The 22,832-nt window shown below is 35.7% G+C and overlaps 1 protein-coding gene across 1 annotated transcript in view; it reads left to right on the top strand.

Annotated features, from left to right (window-relative positions):
- TEK (TEK receptor tyrosine kinase) overlaps positions 1 to 22,832 on the top strand; it is a 767,861-nt gene that overhangs the window by 258,488 nt on the left and 486,541 nt on the right. Inside the window, exon 3 of the mRNA XM_044061437.1 lies at positions 17,318 to 17,428. Within this exon, the coding sequence (XP_043917372.1) occupies positions 17,318 to 17,428 (111 nt within the window). The remainder of the gene's footprint in view (positions 1 to 17,317; positions 17,429 to 22,832) is intronic.

Raw genomic sequence — 22,832 nt, 5'->3', positions numbered from 1 at the left:
TGTTTTGATATAGCAACCCTGGGTGTTTAGTATAGTAGTTAATCCTTTTTCTCCTTTTATTTTATTTTACTAATTATTACCTTGCTATGGTAGAATATATATGCTTACTCACATTGTTACAATCTCTTTGTATAGCAAAGACTGATATCTGTATATAATGTATTATGCTTTTTTGTTATGTTTCTGTTTTTTCTTTTTATAAATCTTGCAAAAAACAATAAAACTTTTATTTGAAAAAAAAATGAGGACTGGCCATGATAATGAGACAAAATCTGATTATTTAGTGGAAGTCTGGGCACTTAATATGCAGTACATCTTCAGTACATCCTCATAACCTCATACGTTAACTTGCCATATTCAGACAACTGAGAACAAAGGTAAAAATAGTTTTGGGGAGCAAAAGGCAAAAATCATGAAGAGTCAGAACTGTCAGTGTTGTTCTTTAAACTTTGGTTGGTAGAATAACAGATTTTGTAGTAACATGCATTTTCTGAAGGATATACCAATTTAGGTTTTGCAGTAACATGCATTTTCTGAAGAATATACCAGTTCAAATATTCACTCACTTGTGTACTAATCAAACATAAGGTACAACTACAATCACTTTCAAAATCAAGTGGGCATATCATAATATTCACTCACTTGTGTACTAATCAAACATAAGGTACAACTACAATCACATCCAAAATCAAGTGGGCATATCATAACACTGAAACCTTTTAAACACTCTTTAACTGTGTAAATATCTAATACACTGCCAAATAATACATTTTTGTTGAGCTTATCTCCCCAGGCATGGTTGCAACTTGAGATCATCACACTGTAGGATTTTGCAAGCTTCTTTTACACATTTATCCATGTCATTGTAACTATTAGTGTTGGTCAACATGGTGACAAAAATACTGAAGGACTTTTTAGAGCAATATTGTAATGTAAATGCAAATAAGCAAGCTTGAGAACTTCAATTAGTCATTCAGTCAACCAATGCATACATGAATCAGAAGAATGCCAGTAATACAGTACTTGAAGGTAGTGTGTCTAACAAAGGAACACATGCGTACTCCCAAATATGCTTGTGCTGTGCTTGTCAATTATTATGGCACTGGAAGCTGGGGCTGACTTACTGGGGCAGCTTAGTTGCCACATGCCAGTGTATCAAAGCCTCCGACACACACAAATGCACACACACACACACACACACACACACACACACACACATATATATATATATATATATATATATATATATATATATACATATATACATACATACATTCTACAGCTCAAACAGCCTGTATAACACGTTCCCCCTGTGTAGTTCATCTCACAGTTGCTAAAGAAATAAAATATCTGTACAAAATCAGGTTAAAAGCTTGCTTACTCCCAACAGTCAGTAAAATTGCATGGCTACACTACAAACTTTGTTTAATACAATATTGAGTAAAACACAGCTCACTTTAAAAAGAATTGAGTAAAATTGAATAATCTGCAGCTCACTTTAAAAGAACTGAGTAAAACACTATAAAGTTGTATTCTTTAAGCATGCATACTCACAGACCCTGGAAATCCTTGTAGCTTGGTATAGCCCTGCTCTGCTCACCCTTGCTTTGCTGGGGCTTGCTCTGCGCCCCACCATGCCCCCATATCTCACCCGACCCCCACTAGTGCTAAATTTAAGTCCAATAAACCACTCCCCCTCCTACAACCTATCATAGATAACCCACACCTCCATACACCACCCCTTCCTGCCAACAACCCTCTTAATTCTCCACCCACATTCCTTACCAAGTACCACTACTATCAAGATGAGACAAATTATGTTCCTCTCAGTTATATTGCCTGGGCTATATCTCTTCACCATCTATGAAAACCAGCCCTATCTTGGCTTTCACCACCCCATATCTCATACAATCTCTGCTCCCACCTTGAGTTAATCAGACCAACCCCTAGCTCCCTACAAACCTGTCCTCTCCACTTTTAACAACCACCAACTAACTAGATGTCAGACCATCTCCCCCAAAACTAGATATTAACATAAAATAATAAGTAAAGTGCTGAAACTAATAATCACTGCACAATTTACTCTGATGGGGGATGGAGACATCCACCCTAACCCTGGACCCACCCTTCCCACAAGCTCTCAGCCCACTACCACCTTCAGCATATGGCCAAATGCAAGGTCCCCTAACTCTCTCCTGACCAGTCACCTAAACATCAGGAGTATTAACAATAATGGCTATAATCTTCATGCCCTTCTAGCCACCTACTCGTCTGATGTGCTCTGTCTTACAGAAACCTGGCTAAAACCAGGAACTAAAAATGATGAGGTTATCCCAGCAGGGTACAACATACTTAGACTAGACCGAAACACCAGGAAAGGTGGAGGAGTAGCAGTTCTGTTTAAAAACACAATAGATGTCACACTAACCCTACAACAACTCCCCTTTTTCAATAATGCAGAAGCCCTAGTTAGCAAACTACAACTTAACAAAAGTAAATCTATATTAATTGCTTGCATTTATATCCCCCCAGGCAACAATGCAAATACCCTAGAAGACTTCCTCCAGTTGCTTTCCAACACATACCCCCATGAAACTATGGTGTTAGGAGACGTTAATATTGACTAGAACAATTGTTCCTCTGAATCTCCCACCACCCATATAAACCTTCACAGCTATACCCAACTTGTATCCTCACCCACCAGAATAAATAAATCCAACTACAAAGGCAGTATCCTGGACTGGATTCTTATCAACAGTCACCCAGGCCTGTATAACACTGGTACCCTCCCAGATGATATAAGTGACCACCTACTCACTTACATCATTAAGCATAAAGTAGAAAACCACCACCAAGTTCTGTATAAATCCATCAGAAACAACAAGAACTTTAACTCCACTGACTTTCAGAATGAACTCAGAGCATGCAGTTGGGCCATACTTAAAGAACTTCCACTAGATGATGCTGTAGACTATTTTAATTCTAAATTCCTCTGCATTCTAGATTCCTACGCGCCAATCTGCACCCTCAGAGCCAAAACTAAGACCACCCCCTGGCTCTCTAAAGTAACCAAAACCAAAATCATAGCTAAAATAAAGCATGGGACAAATGGCGCACCTCCAAAGACCCACTTGACCATATTAAATTCTGACAACTAAGGAATGATACCAAGAAAGCTACATTGTTAAACAAAAAAAAGTCTTTCTACACCTTCAGCAAAAACACCAGAACAAACCTCAAAACTTTTGGGCAGGCATAAACAAACTGCTCCACCCTGGCCAAACCTCCACCCCCACCCTCTCAACCTGTGACCTTAAAACTCCAGAGGAAACTAATAACATCATTAACAACTTTTTTACCAAAACCATCCAATAACTAGCTAGCCAACTACCCTCCACCAGCTCCTTTCAAAACTCTTCCACAACTACTACCCCACTCACTTTCGCCTTTTAAGCTGTATTTACAGCAACCATGTGATCTCTAATTAATAAACTAAAGCCCACTACCTTGGCAGCTGATCTTCTCCCACCAGAATATTTACAAAAAGGGGAGATGCCATTGAATACCCTGTTTCGATCATAATAAACTGCACCTTGACTGAAGCCACTATCCCCTCACTCTGGAAGGTGTCCCATGTCATTCCCCTTCATAAAGGAGGGAATTCTTTAGACCTCTCAAACTTCTGACCAATAGCCATACTATCTCCACTGGCCAAAATTATGGAAAAGTGCATCTACAACCAATGAATGCACTATCTCACCCAAAATAAACTACTGGCCAACTCTCAGCATGGTTTTAGGCCACACCACAGCACCACATCAGCCCTCATATCCTTCTCAAACTCTATCAACACCAATCAAAACAATAACAAACTTACCTCAACTCTCTTCCTAGATCTCTCTAAGGCCTTTGATATGGTCAAGTCACCAACTGCTTTTCTGTACCCTGAAGGAACTGTCATTGAATAATTGCTCTATTAAATGGTTCCAATCTTACCTGTCTGATAGACAACAAGCAGTTTTATGGCAGAATACCCTGTCCATGCATCTACCCATTACTCTAGGAGTCCCTCAAGGCTCCATACTAGGATCACTACTCTTCTCAGTCTTTATCAATGACCTACCCATCATCACTCTCAAGGCCACCTGCATCCAATACGCAGAAGACTCTACTTTAATATGTACCACCTCCTCCTTAACTGAGCTTATGACTCTAACTCAGAATACTTATGATGTAGAAAAATGGTTTGCAAACTGTCAGCTTCTATTAAACCCCAACAAAACTAAACTGCTCATCTTTTCCCCACCTGCAAATCCTCCTCACCATTCTTTACTATAAGTTCCAACAATAGCACTATTATATCCCCAGATACTCACACAAAACTCCTAGGGGTCACAGTCGATAATACCCTAAAATATGATATCCATGTCAATCAAGCCATCAAATCTGTCAACAAAAAAACTGGGCTCCCTATACAGGATCAAACACTTCCTCACTCCTTTTGCAAGAGCCACTATCGCTCGGTTCCACCTACTATCTACCCTCCTCTATGCCCCCCCTTCACTAACCTGAACCATGCCACCCTTACCAAACTCGCTAGTTGTTACAACCATATTGCTTGATTTGCTGCAGGTGCTACCTCTAGGACCCACCATTGTATCAACCTAACTTAACAAGGATGTCTGAAGTGGCCCAGTTTTCTCCAATACAACCAACTTATAATAACCCACAAAATACTATATCAACCTGAAAAAACACCAGCATTAAATAAGATCATCAAACCATAAAGCAATGCCAACTCAGTAGGCAAAACTTGGAATATGCTGCCTGCCAAACTTACTCACTAATCTTCCTTAACCCAGTTCAAAAAAAGCCTCAAATTACACTTCCAACAGCATTGACAATGTCCCTGCTTAAACCCCAACTAATCACCACCCGCTGTTCCTGCAAACTCTCCCTAAGCATTTCAATCTTATACTCTAATAAGTGTATGTATTCTTGAAGAGACTTAGCCCATAACTGCATGTATTATTGTCTGAAATTGAAGCCACATGATTTTGATGTTGTCTACTATGTTTTATCTATGTTTGTCACCCTACTGTAAACTGCATATTATACTTATCTCTAAATGTTTCTATTGTTCCTAATGTATTTGTAATCTGCTTTCTGGAGTTTTTTTCCCCGGGCCTCCACTGAAAATGGACATATATCCAGTCGGACCTTCCCAGTAAACAAATGTAAAATAACTAAATAAGTATATATATATATATATATATATATATATATATATATATATATATATATATAGATACAGATATATAATATATATATATATATATATATATATATATATATATATATATATATATACACACACACACACACACACACACACACACACACACACACACACATATATATATATATATATATATATATATATATATATATATATATATATATATTTATATGGGTTCACTTCAGTTCACTGAACTTTCAATTTACTGACTTTCATTTCACTGACACCATTTCACTGAAATTCATTTCACTGAAACTTCATTTCACTGAAAGTTGATTTCACTGACAACTATTATTAGCAATAAAATGGAATATTCCGCCTTCCCCACTGTAGTGTGACCCTGGAGTTAGAATATATAGTTAGGGGTGTGGGGCAGAGCACCCACATCGGGGTGGGGGCAGCCCCCACTTACTTTTCTTTACTAAACAATATTATATCAAAACGTAAGAATATCATATGAAATGAAGTGGGGCTGCCACCCACACCCCGATGGGGGCTCTGCCCCACACCCCTAACTATATATTCTAACTCTAGGGTCGCACTACAGTGGGGAAGGGGGCATATTCCATTTACTTTGTAATAATAGTTGTCAGTGAAATGAACTTTCAGTGAAATGAAGTTTCAGTGAAATGAATTTCAGTGAAATGGTGTCAGTGAAATGAAAGTCAGTGAATTGAAAGTTCAGTGAATTGAAGTGAACCCATTTATATATATATATGTATATATATATATATATATATATATATATATATGTGTGTGTATATGTATGTATGGGCATCACAGTGGTGCAGTGGTTTGCACTGTCATCTCACAGCAAGAGGTTCTCCAGTTCAATTCATGGGTGGGATGCCTTCTTTGTGGAGTCTGCATGTCTTCCATGCATCTGTGTGGGTTTGCTACGGTTTCCACCCACATTCCAAAGATATGTGTCTGGACTGTTTCTCTCCAGGCTTCTACTGCAAATGGGCCCTGTCCCAGTCAGACTTTCCCAGTTAACAAATGCTAAATCAATAAACTATATATATATATATATATATATATATATATATATATATATATATATATATATATATATATATAGGTCTACCTGACATTGCCAACAGTCCAAAATGCCAACAACCATATGGCTGACACCATATGATCGACATTCGGAATGCCGACAATGGGCACTGGCATCTCACTATAGTGCGGAAGGGAAAGATTTCCATTCCTGCACTGTAGTGCGATCTCAAAGTTGGTATATTAAAGTTATGAGGGGTGTGGGGGCAGAGCCCCCCTGCTAGCAGTTGAAAGGAAATTTTATTTTCATTTTTCATTGTCTACTTACAATGTCAAGATTTCAGATGTCGGTCATATGGTGTCGGCCATATGATTGTCAGCATTCTGAAATTTCGGCATTGTGAAGTAGATCCATATATATATATATATATATATATATATATATATATATATATATGTATGTGTGTGTGTGTGTGTGTGTGTGTGTGTGTGTATATGTATGTATATATATATATATATATATATATATATATATATATATATATATATATATATAAATACTGTAGATAGATCAGATTCACAAACATCTGTATCTGATTACTAATGACACAGATAGGGTAGAAGCTAGGGTTGTCTTGCAAATGAAGGTATATGGCAGATTGCCATGCAATACAACATGAATAGAAAACTTCATCCAGTTAATAAATATCAGTCATTTTTATTGCAACAACATGTACGATTAGGGTTGCTTCATACTGAAGGAAATTGAAAACTGTAGAAAGTATTGATTTAAATCATATAAAATGAATATTATGTAAAATACAATAAAATACTATATATAATTGGATCTAGCTGGACAAAGATACTGTCTTGCTCTGGATATGTCTCATCCTTCTGCAACATCTCTGCCTGAACCTGTGTCTATACAAGCTCTACATTTCTCATACCCAGTTCTACAGCTGAAACGCCTTTAAAACATGTTCTTTGATCTGTGCATACTCCAAATATTGCTCTGCATTCAATAAAATAATATGCCCAAGAACACAGTCCACTAAAATTATGTTCTTTATTTTCACTCTTTCCTTGCAGAGGCCTACTTTTTGCTGCCATTTTGCTTGTGAGACTTTCTTAGATTTGCAATGTGCATGCATGGACACAAAAAAAGTGTTGGTTACTGTTGGCAATAAACTGGTCTAGCAGAGATGTGTGCTACTCTTACTTCTTTGAAACAACAGTGTTTTAATATGTAGCTGCATCAAATAACAGGATAAACATAGGAAACGATGCAACTTTAATGTGTTAATCAGTTTACCAACACATTTCTTTAATGCCATTATTATGGAATCTATATACTGTCACTCTGAATCTCATTAAGCCTTGATTACTTTCACATTACTGTGTGTATTTTATACACTATGGCGACAGGTTTCAGGTTTTCAAAAATGTTAAATATTGTATTTCACCTCGCTGCACTGTTAATGCATGGCACACCATTTCATCAGCATAATTGAATTCTATGATGTTAACCAAGTTACACTTGGTGTCATATTTGGTTTCCACTACTGATTCAGCTTTCTCACAACAATCACTGTTCCCCTTCTTTACTTATTCTGTCATAACTTCCCACTCCTTCTCTTTCATATCCTGCCTCCAGCTTTTCTCTTGTAGAAACTTTTTCTGTACTCGTATTACTGTACTTACAAAATTCTTGGTCTTTTAAATGGTTTTAGATAATTGGGCAGCAGAAGATTTAATATATATAAAAGTCATCTAACCAAAATCTGTGTATTTGTTTAATATTTGAAATCCTGTACATGAATATTTTGCTTGTACTTGTGTTTCTTCTGTATCTGACTCATTGCTGAAAAAGGTCTACTTACCTGGTCAACAATGAATAAATAAAAAGCTTTGGGGTAAGAAGGCAAACTTGGGAAAACGTAAGCCAGCTTCTGAGATAACGCTTCAAGAGGTTCTGGGACAACTTCTCTGGGGTTACATAGTCCTCCCTTAGATACCTTAGCTACTTTGAATGATCTAATCTGTATTTGTACCTTATTTAAAAGCATGAAACTTGCCATACTAGGAAAGAAGGTTTGAATACTACAAGCAGTTTAGATAATATCGAAAAGTGTGCACCAGTCCGATGAATAAACATGGATAATATTTTTGGACACTCTTCACTAATGCCAAAAGGAACTATGTACGTTATTCACCCTGCATAAATCCTCCCAAAGGAAAAAAATATTTACTAAACAATGCCATACTACATAACAGTTATTAGCACAAACATGTTCACAGATTATTGAAATAAGTCAACAAGAAATATTTTTTTTTGTAGACAAACCTGTGTAAATATGGGGGAGAAGCCAAGATGGCACAGAGTTAACAGCTCTTTTTAGAGCTCTGATGTATATTACTTCTGACAGGGAAAATTATGAACTAACCATATTTTTATAAGCAATATTTTTCTAAATACTTTTTCTATTATATTCTAAAGTTTGGACCTTTTCTGTAGAAAATTTCTTGTCAAAATATTCAAGAGAATATTTTCTCATATCCTGGAAGATGACTAACCCAAAGAACAACCACTCTGGTTCTGCTGTTAAGAAGGAATTACATCTGGTAACAACAGCACTTCAAGAATTAACTATTAAAATAGATATATTTCAAGAAAATCTTCAAGACATTAAAGAAAACAGTCTTAAACAAACTAATATTTTAAAGACATTTCAACAAATTCAAGCAAAAGTCTCAGATATTGAATGTACACTAAATAATATTGAACTTCAAACAGCAACACTAAAAATCACAATTCCTGGCTGATGGAGAAACTGGATGATTTAGAAACTGAGAGAGAAAGAACAATATAAGAATATTTGGTTGGCCAGGAAAGTCAGAAGGTGACAATATGATCTCTTTCAACTACTTGGATTCCTAAGGTACTTAATCTACAAGAAAGTTTTTATTATGGACTAGAAAGAGCTCATAGAGTGATTGGGAAAACATCTACTAATATTACAGCTAAACCCAGATCTATCATAGTCAAGTTTTTTATCCTGTTTAGACAAAGGGCTAGTAATTAAGTCTGCTTGGTCAAAAGCTCCAATAAAATTTGGACAGTCAGTTATTAGATTTGGCAATGATTACTCATTCAAAACTATGGAGCTTAGGAGGAAAACTTGCCCATTAATTAAATATTTTAAACAAAACAATATCAAAGCACAACTTGTCTTTCCTGCAAAAATAAGACTTCAGTTGTCTATTGGCACTTGGATTTTTTCCACTACTGAAGAGGCACTTTCATTTATTAAAAATGACAACATCTTTTCTCTTTTAGAAGACATGGACTGGATATCTTCTGCTCCTAAAAGATCACCAGAAAAAGACACTTGGTCAGATGTTAAGAAAAAAACAAAACAAAAGCAGATTCTTCTAAAGATGTGGCTATCAAAAAATAATATGGACTAAGCAGTATAATTTGTTTTATATTGTTATTAAAAGTGATATTACTTACATTATAATTCTTCTTCAGCTTAATATCAGTTAACGTTTTACTATTTGTTCACTCTTCCTATCTATTCTTCCTGTAATGTTACCAGAATTTTTGGAAGTTATACATTTATTTCCCCCTCTTTTACTATTTGAAATATTGACACTGAAGTGTTTTATGTTGTAATGAAAATAAACAGGAACATGTAAGGAAGAAGTTTTTCTATTTGTATTACCAAACTGACAGAAATCCTTTACACTTGTTCTTTTTATATACTGAAATGAGAAGTGATAATTTTACTATACATAAGAAGATCTTCCATAGCAACAGACATGAAATAGTTTTTTTCAACACAAAATTTAAATTACCTTGATCTTGACGTCTAAACCAACGTTGATTAATATGTAACGCCAATGGCAATACCAGGAGTCAGTCCACTGAAAAAAACTTTATTGTGTTAGCGCTTTCATCCACATTACTGTGTGCACTTCTTCAGACACATATTCTTGTAAAAAGCCATGTTTTATAAACTAACCAATTAAAACAAATTGATATCACATAATTTCAATTAAGCTATAAACTCACCATTTAAAAAGACAGCTACTATATTTAAAGCATACTTAAAATGCAACTACTAAAATAACAGACCTGGAAAATCATATATTATAATGTCACAATCCCAATATTAAACCTATTATTCAAAATTAGAATTGGGCATATATACCCTAAACTTATATAATTAAATGACATATAACATAAACTATGCCTAAATACATTATACCAAACATATATAAAAAGATTTATATATATATATATATATATATATATATATATATATATATATGTGTGTGTGTGTGTATAAAACCTACCGCTCCACTGCTTTAAGTTTAAGTAAACATTTGATGGAACAAGCATCATTGATGCCCAGATAAATGTGGGCATTAGTTTTTAACTGCCACATTAGCTCCTGCTCCTCTAATTTTAAGTGCCAAGGTCCACCTCTAGGGTTCCTTGGCACTGACTGAGCAACTACAAATTTAAAATAATGTGTATTATTATTATACTTATTATACAGTAATGTGCATGAAAGCGCTAACACAATAAAGGTTTTTTTCAGTGGACTGACTCCTGGTATTGCCATTGGCGTTATTTGTTTTCTATTCAGTTTGTTTGTGGTTCGTGGTTTAATTTTTATGTTGATTAATATGTGCTCGGGTGGAACAACTTAAAATCTGGTTGTGTGATCCTCTGAAGCTATCATTGAGTAGAGAATAGACTTTTATAGGGAGTTAAAATATGTTGCCACAATCCACAGAGATGGTTATATCTATGAATTCATGAGGGTTGCTAGGGAGGTATAGATAGCAAACAAACTGTTTTGCATTATCATTTAGCCTTGGGCATTAGAATAATTTTTGTAGATCTCTGTGAACACAATGATTACTGAATCTGTGGTATTTCATAAATAATGTGCTTAATATTAGCAGCCCTTTATTGTTTGATTCATTTAAAGAGTACATACATGTGAGACTTAACAGTTCAGTTTGTATCTTAAATTATTCATAAATATATTTCCAGCGGCTATAAAAAGTGTGCACACCCCTGCTAAAATGCCATGTTTTTGTGATATAAAAAAATGAGATCACAATAAATCATTTCAAAACTTTTCCCACCTTTAATGTGACCTATGACCTGTACAATTCAACTGAAAATGTAAAAAAATGTAGAAAATGTAAAAAATAAAAAACGTACAATAAGCTGGTCGGATAAGTGTGCACACACTTAAACTAATACTTTGTTGAAGCACCTTTTGGTTTAATTACAGCATTCAGTCTTCTTGGGTAGGAGTCTGTCAGCATGGCAAATCTTGACTTAACAATATTTGCCCACTCTTCTTTGCAAAAGTGCTCCAAATCTGTCAGATTGAGAGGGCATCTCTTGTGTACAGCCATCTTCAGGTCACCCTACAGATTTCTATTGGATTTAGGTCTAGGCTCTGGCTGGGCCATTCCAAAACTTTAATTTTCTTCTGGTGAAGCCATTCTTTTGTTGATTTGGATGTATGCTTGGGGTCATTGTCATGTTGAAAGGTGAAATTCCACTTCATCTTCAGCTTTCTAGAAGACACCTGTAGGATTTAGACCAAAAGTAACTGGTATTTGGAACTGTTCATAATTCCCTTCACCTTAACTAAAGCCCAGTTCCAACTGAAGAAAAACAACCCCAAAGCATAATGCTGTCACCACCATGCTTCACCGTGAGGATGGTGTTCTTTTGGTGATGAGAAGTGTTGTTTTTGCACCGAATGTACCTTTTGGAATTGTGGCCAGAAATTTCAACCTTGGTCTCATCAAACCATAACACATTTTCCCACATGCTTTTGGGAGACTTGACATATTGTTTAGCAAATTTTAGCTGAGCCTGGATGTTTTTCTGTGTAAGAAAGGCTTCCGTCTTTCACCCCTACCCCATAGGCCAGACATATGGAGAATACAGGAGATTGTTGTCACATGTAGTACACAACCAGTATTTGCCAGAAATTCCTGCAGCTCCTTCAGTGTTGCTGTAGGTCTCTTGGCAGCCTCCCTGACCAGTTTTTGTCTTGTCTTTTCAGGAATTTTGGAGGGACATCCAGTTCTTTGCAACATCACTGTTGTCCCATATTTTCTTCACTTTTTGGTGACTGTTTTCACTGTGCTCCATGGTATATCCAATGCTGTGGAATTTTTTTTATACCCTTCTCCTGACTGATACCTTTCAACAATGAGATCCCTTTGATGGTTTGTAAGCTCTCTCTGAACCATGGCTTTTGCTGTAGCAGGCAACTCAGTAAATGTCAAGAAAATCCTACTAGGACAGCTGAACTTTATTTGGGGTTAATCAGAGTCTCTTTAATTTTTGCAGGTATTTACCCAAGTAGACTGAATGCTGTAATTAAAGCAAAAGGTGCTTCAGCAAAGTATTAGTTTATGGGTGTGCACACTTATGCAACCAGCTTATTGTAGATTTTTTATTTTATTTTTCCCCTAACATATTTGTTTGTTTTTCAATTGAAATGTAAGGTTATAGGTCACATTAAAGGTAGGAAATGTTTTGAAATAATTTATTGTTGTCTTATTTTTTTTTTATGTCACAAAACACTGGAATTTTAACAGGGTTGTGTACACTTTTTATATCCACTGTATGTATATACATAAATATATGTGAGTGTGTGTTGGTATGTACATATATGTATATATAGACATTATATAAACAATACTTATTATCTCTTCATATGGTCTAGATGTCGACCAAGTGTTAGTGTAGTTGTGCTTGAATTAACATGTTTTGAGATGATTCCTTTTGACACTTTGTTAACAGTAAGATTCTTGAATTTTCAATGCACATATTGATGGGCAATATTTGACATATAAAATATTGGTGGTTTGTGGATATGGAGACACTTGAAGGTGTCAGTAGACTATAATGAAATATACTGAATTCATCTAACATGTTTGTTGCAATTTATGAGATCAGTTGTCATAGTTTTTATTTGTATTTATTTATTTTTTGCTACAAATCTACATTCCTATCAACTCAACAGGTTTTTACTATAAGATAAAATTACTCTATTGTAACACAATGTATATTTATCAACCTATAGGTCAGCCACAGTGTTGATACCTTATATATAATACTTATAAATAGATCAAATCATATTTTTTATTCATGTTGGCTTCATACATATGATATCTCAACAGATGTAAACCCTTAAAGTATTCACTGAAGTAATGAAACTATTATAAATTAATATTTTTCATAAGTATGTTGAAAACAAATGTGTTATGAAAATGGAATTATCACATCCATGTAATGAATTGCCACAGATTTAAAATGCTCACATGCATAAAAATTAACATTGTTGTGCATTATAACATTATGTTTTATAAAAAAATTAATTATTTACATCTTAATGAAGTGTTTTTCCACACATGAGATATTTTGTGTGAAGAGAGTATGTTTTGAACTTCAACGTAATTTTATTAGACATTATTAGTATCTATTAAGTATACAAAATAGGGAGTGTTGGAGACTTGCTAATCTGTAAATATAGTTTTATGGTATGTTGTCTCAGTTCTGAAGCCGTCAGGACTGTTAAAAGACTTCAGGTCTATACTTACAAATATTAGATAGTATTTTGCGTATATAATATTCTAGATACTGTGTTCACTTTCTATTAAATATTATTTTTTCTTGGTAAAAAGTAACTAGAAACAAAAACTGTCTATAGTACCTATACTTAAATCAATATATTTATTTTGTTTCTGTCTCACTTATTTATAATTTTGTTAGTGCTTATTTGGAAGGAAAAGTGGGCAGAGGAGTGGATGTTGTTATAAATAATTAATATTTATTTTAGACAGGAATTACATATTAACATGTAGATTTTAGAACATATTTATTAGTTTTTGAGAAACATGTAGAAAAATGACAACAGGAATGTTATCTTACCTGTTACTACCTTTAAATCTACATATTACACACATACACACACACACACACACACACACACACACACACACACACACACACACACACACACACACACACACATATATTACCTCATTAGACTTAATATATATAGGGGCGGCCACGGTGGTGCAGCAGTTAGCATTGTCATCTCACAGCAAGAGGTTCCCTGGTTCTATCCTTGGCTGGGGTGCCTTCTGTGTGGAGTCTGCATGTCCTCCCTGTGGTCGAGTGGGTTTCCTTCGGGTGCTCCGGTTTCCTCCCAAAGACATGCTGTAGGTGGACTGGACACTCTAAAGTGGCCCTAGGTGTGTGTGTGTGTGCCTTCTGTGGAAGGTTGGGCACCAGGCTGGCAAATCAACTCTATAAAACTCCATTGCCAATCGTGAGCGGACAGGTGATCCGCTGTGGCAACCCCTAACCGGGAAAAGCCAAAAGAAGAAGAAAAAGACTTAATATATATAAATTATTTGCTAAATTTGATTCCCCTTACATTATTTAGTTACTGCAGAGTTCTATTAAGATGTTATAGAATATGTCTTTCTTTCTTTGGGTGCAGGATGAGAGTATGTATTGAGACTTTGTTTTTTCAAGTGAAGACTAGGAATCTCTATCAGCCCATGTGTAGGTTTTTTTTGGATTGTAAAATGTTTATTTGTTATTATTGTTGTTTGTTTTCAGCCTGAGATGTATTTTTCATATATACATTAACATTCAAGATTATAAGTAGTTTTTTTAATTAAATTAAAAATCTGGCCACCGATTAACATAAGATTTGCATGTATAATTATGTAACCCCACCCACTTCAAAGGAATTGTGGGATAAAAACATTCAACATGCAAATTGAAGAACAAACAAAATATTAATCAACACAAAATATAAGCAGAACAATAGTATTTTATTTATATAAACATTTGAGCTTGTATCAAACTTTGAACTTGCATAAAACTGAAATGCAATTTTCTTTTATAAAAATAAAATGAACCGGTACACTAATATTAAATAACATCACTAAATGTAACAAAATTTCAAAATATTAACTAATTATCCAGCATCCATTAGCTTGTCCAGCACCAAAAAACATTTTACAAAACTAAGTTCCCAGTCGGTCATTGTGATCCACTGATCAAAAATTCTTGTCTGTCTACAAACCTAGCAAATCTGCTGGAAATTGTGAATGGTAAAAAAATCAGGGAGGTTGTTATAAAAGTCGCACTAAAAATATTCCCACTGTACCCATTAATGTGGTATATAAAAGCACAAATGTCCATGGGGTTTTTAGAAATTTTCAGTTTTAGTCCAACTGAAAATAAAGGCAACAAGAGAAAAAAAAAGCACAGACTTCTTATCTGATAGCAAATTCTTAGTAATAGTCCATGAGCTCTAAGAGATACAATCACAGAAAATAAAAGTGCAACAGCCCTTCTTCACTGTATTTAAGTGCTCACCAATAGATTATCTATTCTTAGGCTTCATTGGTTTCTTCTTAAAAAAATCTCTAGTCTTCCTACCATGAACATACCAAAATGATTCTTCTGCCTTTATTATGACACCTAAAACCAATGTTCCAAGCAACCATTCTCTTTCTATGAGAGGCTATCTTCTGTGGTTTGATAGAGTTGCAGTCCACTCTTCTGTATTCCATGACTCAGGTGCTGCTCATTCAGTAAAGCTGGCTCATTAATTCAGACTGTAGGTATTCTGACTTCAGTTTTTAAAGTCATCATAGTTACATATAACAGTCTGGCATCATTTCAATACATTTTATCACAATTTAAATGCCATTCTGGTGAGAACCACCAGCATAAGCACACACACACACACACACACACACACACACACACACACACACACACACACACACACACACACACACACACACACACACACACGCACACACACACACACACATGCACAGATTTGGAGAATTGGAGAATTCATAGAGAACTTCTTGCCTGGAAGCATGGCTAACAGTTTACCATTTTACTTTCTTAAAAATAAGTAATATAGAGAAGGGGGAACCATAATAGCAGGTACACAACTGTGGATTATTATTTAAATTCTTACACTATGCTACACTACTTATGTGGACCCATACTTTCCCATGTATGGTACTGGAAATTAGTGTTTGAGAAGGTATCAGTAAGTCTGCAGTCAAGGAGTGAAATGTCAATTCGCTGATGTCTGTCTGTTACACATGTCCAATCACAGATGCCATTTAGTATCACCAAAAATAATGTACTAGATACAAATAGCATACATATTTATTAGGGAATGTTTGCAAGTTCTGTATTTCACTGTGGCAAAGTATGATGAAAAATGAAAAGGGATCCCAGATCTGTGGTGCAGAGTGATAAAACCCTGATTATGGTCCAGGTAAACTGAGTTTGAGTATTGGTTCTGGCACTGGAAAAGCCTAATAAAGGAAGGTAGGAGTACACAGCCTATACTGACTTAATGGTCTGAACTGACTGATGTGGTCCAATGCAAATGATGACATGCACATTTCCAGAGTCTGCAGGACCAAGATACATGAGCCTACTGATCCCAAGCCAGTTATAATAGTTTTCTTAGTCATGTGTCTTGGAGGACACTTGCATAGGAGAGGGCTTATTGTGCCCCTCTGTGAAGCAGGTGCTCGCATCAGCTTCCAGAAACAATGTTAAGCCATATAAATAGCCCTCATTACTGGGATGCCAAAGGCATAAAATACTGCCAGGGCTCCCAGTATGATTGCTCCTGGCCCACTCCTGTCACTATTGGGTGACACCCAGGATAAGGGAATCAAATGGATTGGACTCACAGGAGGAGACTCAATGGTCAGTACACATGTTGGTAAATAGCCCATAGAAAAAAAAAAACTAAAAGAAATAAACTGTAAAACTTTAATGTAAGAACAATATCACAAGAAGACTACAAGGTCATTTCAGTTATGTTCATTGTTAGAGAATAATATGTATGCCAATAAAATTGTTTTGTTTAGAAAAACATTTAGAAATATTCTCTTCTGTCTTTACAGCATCCTTCCTCCCTTCATCATTGACAATCACAAGAAACAAAGGAGAAAAGTATAATGTTACATTTTTGCGCCAGCAAAAGAAAGAAGAAGATGTTTTAATGCATAGAAATGGTATGTCATGGCTTATTATTTAGTTTTCATAAATATAAATCTGAAATTCACTTTTGCTAAATCAGGAAGTGATATGTCAAATGTAGGTATTGATATGTTTGTCTTTTATTGAAACTGGTTTTGTAAAACAAAATATTTGTTTTTAATGAAGTTATATACAAGGAAGTGATTGGTAGCTATGGGGTCTGCTATATCCACTAGCTGTTTGAATTATTTTTACGGGACACAGTATATATTTTTAACCAGCATACAATTGTGGTTTGTTGTTATCATTTTTGATGATATATTTATTTTATGGAGAAAAAATCAGTTCAAATTAGATAAATTATAATATATTCAATCAACATGCCTGAATTTGAAAGAAATCAATTTATTTGATGAATGAGGAATACTTACCTAAGAACATAGAATCAAATATGATAAATATTATGAACTGCAAGAAGCCAAATAAGAAAATGCATTTCTATTAAGTAGCAGCATTCATCCCAAACTTAAAAAAATAAATTATAATAAAATCATAGTTCAGTTGTGCATCAAGATTTATGACAACGGATGATTAATTTCTGAGAAAATGCAAAATTAAATTAAATTAAATCAAGAGGTTATAATTGTATGAAACAAATAATGCAAATGAGATAGTTATTAGTAAGAATACCTTCTCAGAAAGTATAGACAGAAGAAAATATTAAAGGCATATATTAAGGATACTGAGGCTATAAAGAAAATAATACAAAGTAACTAGAAGTCTTAAAGGAAATTTTTGCATAAAGATGGTATTCATTATTGACCTAAGCTTGTTTGTAAGAAAGTAAATAGTATTAAATATAAAGTGGAAAGACATGCAAAGTCAAAATATATTTTTGTTTCATAAGGGCATTAATGTGTAATTATTATTTGTTAATCATTTTGCTTATCAGAAAATGTGACTATTTTCAGTATTTTATACATATGGCATTGTACAATATTTGTACATCATTTTAGGTTGGTAAGACAAACTCAAAGTTGAAACAGAATTATATAGTATTAATTTTTAATATGTAATATATATATATATATATATATATATATATATATATAAATATAATGAAAAGAAGGATAAAGTGCATTTTAATATTCATTAGATTGTGCTACTTTTTAATTCATGGTGACAGTGGTATAGTTTACATCTGAATTCAGTGCATGAATGCAATGAATATAAATGGCAAACTGTATTGTATTCTTACTGTTATTTGGATTAATGAAATTGGCTTCAGTTAAACCGGTGTTACCTGATTGAACCATTTGGAACATTATAAGATTTTTTAAAAGTTTTTAGGAGATCTTCATGGCCTATAGTTTTGCTGTATATTTACGTCAGTTACTTAATCTGTACCTAAATCCCACTGGCTATATTTCTAAGTATTGGATCCTAGGGATTCAATAAACTTTGTGTAATCTTCATGTGAAGTCTACATAGAGTTTACATGTTTGCATAGTGAGCAGCAGCGGTAATTACATATTCATGCCGCTCTCCATGTTTAAACATAAACAAGCATGGTTTTGTGGTTAGCAACAGTGCTGCCAGCCAAGAAACCCAGAAAAGCAACACAGATAGCAGCAAACATGTAGACCTGCATACCTATGGGCCAACTGGGTGTGGGTGAATACGCAGAATGCCAAAATGACTACCAGGGTTAATAATATAGCAATGTATAAGCTCCAAACACATTACAGGACAGTGTATGCAGTGCAGAGTATTGTGGAATGAATTCCATTTCAGGCATCCTGTACAAAAGTAGTGTAAATATTCCGTAATGGTAAATGGACTGGCATTTAAAATAAACAATCAGGAGAAATGGGTGTATTGAATAGTGACATACAGATGAACTGTAGGAAGGACCACAGGAAAGTGGACAGGTGAAACATCTGAATGTACAGCAGAGGAGTACATTTAAATGAAGATAGTTGTAGCAAGAACACTAACATATTGACATGATACAGTACAAACTACACAGTGTAAATATATACTATGTGACTGTCACACAAGGTGACAACAATAGTGAATACGTGTTTGTGTTATGAGCATCTTGACATGTGCAATGGAGAGGACATCTATCAGGGATGTTATCTACAATAGGGGTTAGCTGCATATTGTGAAGCAGTGCAAAATGAGTTGCCTGAATATGACTGTAATCTCAGAAGAGGTCTCTAACAAGTGGGACACATAGTTACTGGTTTATGGACAACAGTAAACTGAAGCATGCAGAATCTTGGACAATATCAGAATAATAACACCAGTAATCCCATGTCTCTGACATAACATATCTGATTGTAAGTGATCACAGATGTTTCTGCACAAATGCACTTGTACAACTATTATGAGATGTCAGCAATTTATGAGGGTATTCAAGCATACCATCCTGACACTGTAACATCTGCTGGAGGTATTAGGAGGGACATTGCTATACTTGTATGTGACATTATGAAAACTTTAGGCTAGTTGACAAGTGTGCAGAGCATATATATGGCACAACCCACACTGTCACAAATGTAACCTATGCCATCAGTGTTGTCAAACAGCTATGTATGTACTGTGTGCATCACTTACTAAGCTATCTACAACAGGACCTACTGGACCAAATTACCATACTCTATCAAAATAGCATGAAAACTGACTTGGTTTCAGCAGAGTAGAAAACAGCAGCAGTAATCTCCTTGCAGAAAGTCAGGCCATCAACCAACCCTGGGAAATATGGACCTATAAGTCTAACCAGTCTCATCTGCAAGGCCATGGAAAGAATCATCATAGAGCTTATCAACAATGACACAGGTGACCTTTACACTCTAGACCCAACCCAATTTGGCTTCATTAAAGGTAGAGCATGCTTATTAAACACAGTAGACTTCTAAAATAAAGTCACCAAAGGGCTAGATGAAGATGACACAGTGCATATTGTTTATGCGATCTGGCCTTGGGTTTTCACACAATCCTCTGCTCAGGTATCATTGAGAAACTCTCCTAGCTGGGGATTAACCCTTACATTCGTAGATGGTCAGCCAATTGGCTCACTAACAGAACACATACTGTGAAAGCTGGTAACTCAACCTCACCAGCGGTGTACCTCAAGGACCTGTGCTGGGCCCTTTGCTGTTTGGAATCTATTTCTTGGAAGTTCAGACTAAATTATACGGCCTTTGGTTTACAAAGTTTGCTGAACTTTGACTACCAAGCTTCCACAGTTGTAAGGAAAGCTTTCTATGTTATGCACCCTCATAAGTCAGGCCATCATATACAGATGTGAGAATGTTATAACACCACTATAGTCAAACCTCATCAGAATGCTAGTAGAGTACAATGCTCCCTTTTCCATGTACCTCATTAGATAACTGCAGCAGATGGAGAGGCAACAGGGTTTCTCAACAAGAAAACACAGGGCCTACAAACCATGCCATGAGGTACAAGGATAGACTGGAAGCCCTATTTCTGTACTGCGTATTGTATAGGATGAGGTGATTTGTGTTTGGCCTACAGGCCAGTCTCTGACCCTGCCCTGATGGAAATGCTTCACATCCACAAATATAATGGCAAAAGATTCACTTGGTCTAGGTCTGTGACATTAACAGAGCAAGCTTGAGAGACAAGTATAGCTGATGACATCAGCAAAGTCTATTGACAGGAAGATGGTAATGGCAGTGTCCAACATGCTGGTGTAAAATGCTCTTTCTAATGTCAAGCAAGTGCACAAACACGCATATACACACACGCACACACACACACACACACACACACACACACACACACACACGCACACACACACACAACAGTTGATTACAGTGAGAACAGAACCTCTACCTCTCTAAGTACATGGATTAGAGAACTCAGTATTTTATGCAAGCACCACTGCACAAGTCTGACTTTCACAAGGCTGCAGGACAAATCATAGTGAATGGCATCAGCAGTAGATGTTGCAGAGAAGATGTTGGGAGGCCTGCATGAAATGGATGTGTAGGCATGTGCAACTGCGAAAATATTGGTACACCACGGGATTGTAATGGTGACTGCAGGATATATAAGTATGCTCTTCTGACCAGATGCACACCCACACACACACACACACACACACACACACACACACACATACACACACACACACACACACACACACACACACACACACACACACACACACACACACACACACACACACACACACACACACACCAGTTGACTGTAGTGAGAGCAGGACCCCTATCTATGTACGTACAACTAGAGAGATCACTAGTTTACACAAATGCCATGGAACAAGTCTGACTTTTACCAGGCTGCATGACAACTTATGGTGGATGTAATCAGCAGTGGGTGTTGGAGAAAACATGTTGGGATAGCTAGTCATATTCATCTGTCAAGATATTGAAGTTCTGCACATTATCAGATTGTTGACTGTGCATTGTGTAGTACCTGGTGTTGTGTTTCCAATGTACTGGTATACTTTAAGAGATGTTTTTATTTCTGTAGTATAGTTGATATATTTGTGAACAAGTACTGAAAGACCAAGGTTGCAGTGCATGGGGGAGGTAACAGATGGCTGCATTGTAAATATTTGTTATTTTCTTAGATAGTGCCTTCCTTTTGTTTGTGTTTTCACATGTAGCCTCAAGGCATGCAGACTAAATGGACAGAAAAGAAAAGTAATGCATGCTATTGTCCACTCTGCATAATGTATCACCAAGCAGCTGGTTTGCGAGATGGATGGCAAAGTGTTTGTGCATGCAAGATACACATTTCTACTGCTTTCTCTGTTTGTGCATAATTAAGCAGTGAGCAAATGTGAGCCTAATTAATAAACTAATGAGAGTTCTGAGTACTGAGTGTATGAAACACACCTGCTGCTGAGCTGACTCTGTGGCAGAAGATGTAAATGCATTGACACATTTGTTTTGAAGCACAGATGATATAGGGTTCGAATCCAAGTGTATGTAATAGTTTTAAATAAGTAGTGATAATGCAATGAAATAATTATTTATACTACATTCATTGTGTGTTAGTGTGTGTTACCTTAGCACAGTATGTTTAAGCGGCATTGCACAGAGGTAACCACACCAAAGAAGAGACGTTCATCGTCTCTTGGCATTGGTGCACAACGCCAAGATCCACACAAACACAGAGGTCAAAAAGTGAAGGGTTCCATTGCTTTTTTGTTACTTTATGTGTGTTGTATGGGATTCTATTCTTTGACCAGATTAAAGGTGTAAAAATGGAGTAGATATGAATGTGGTGAAATGGAGGCAAGCAGTGAGAAGATCAAAGGGAAAGCAATATAAGAATGTGCAGGAGGGTGGTAGGAAAGAACCATAGCTATCCACTTCTTCAACAGTGTAACATGAAAATATGGTAGAGAATTCTGGCTGAATTTGGACTGTCACC

The sequence above is a fragment of the Protopterus annectens genome, chromosome 2.part0 (assembly GCF_019279795.1).
Source record: "Protopterus annectens isolate FY-2018-M chromosome 2.part0, PAN1.0, whole genome shotgun sequence".
Lineage (NCBI taxonomy): Eukaryota > Metazoa > Chordata > Ceratodontiformes > Protopteridae > Protopterus > Protopterus annectens.
The sequence above is the reverse complement of the archived record's forward strand: the minus strand, read 5'-3'. Positions and strand labels throughout refer to the sequence as shown.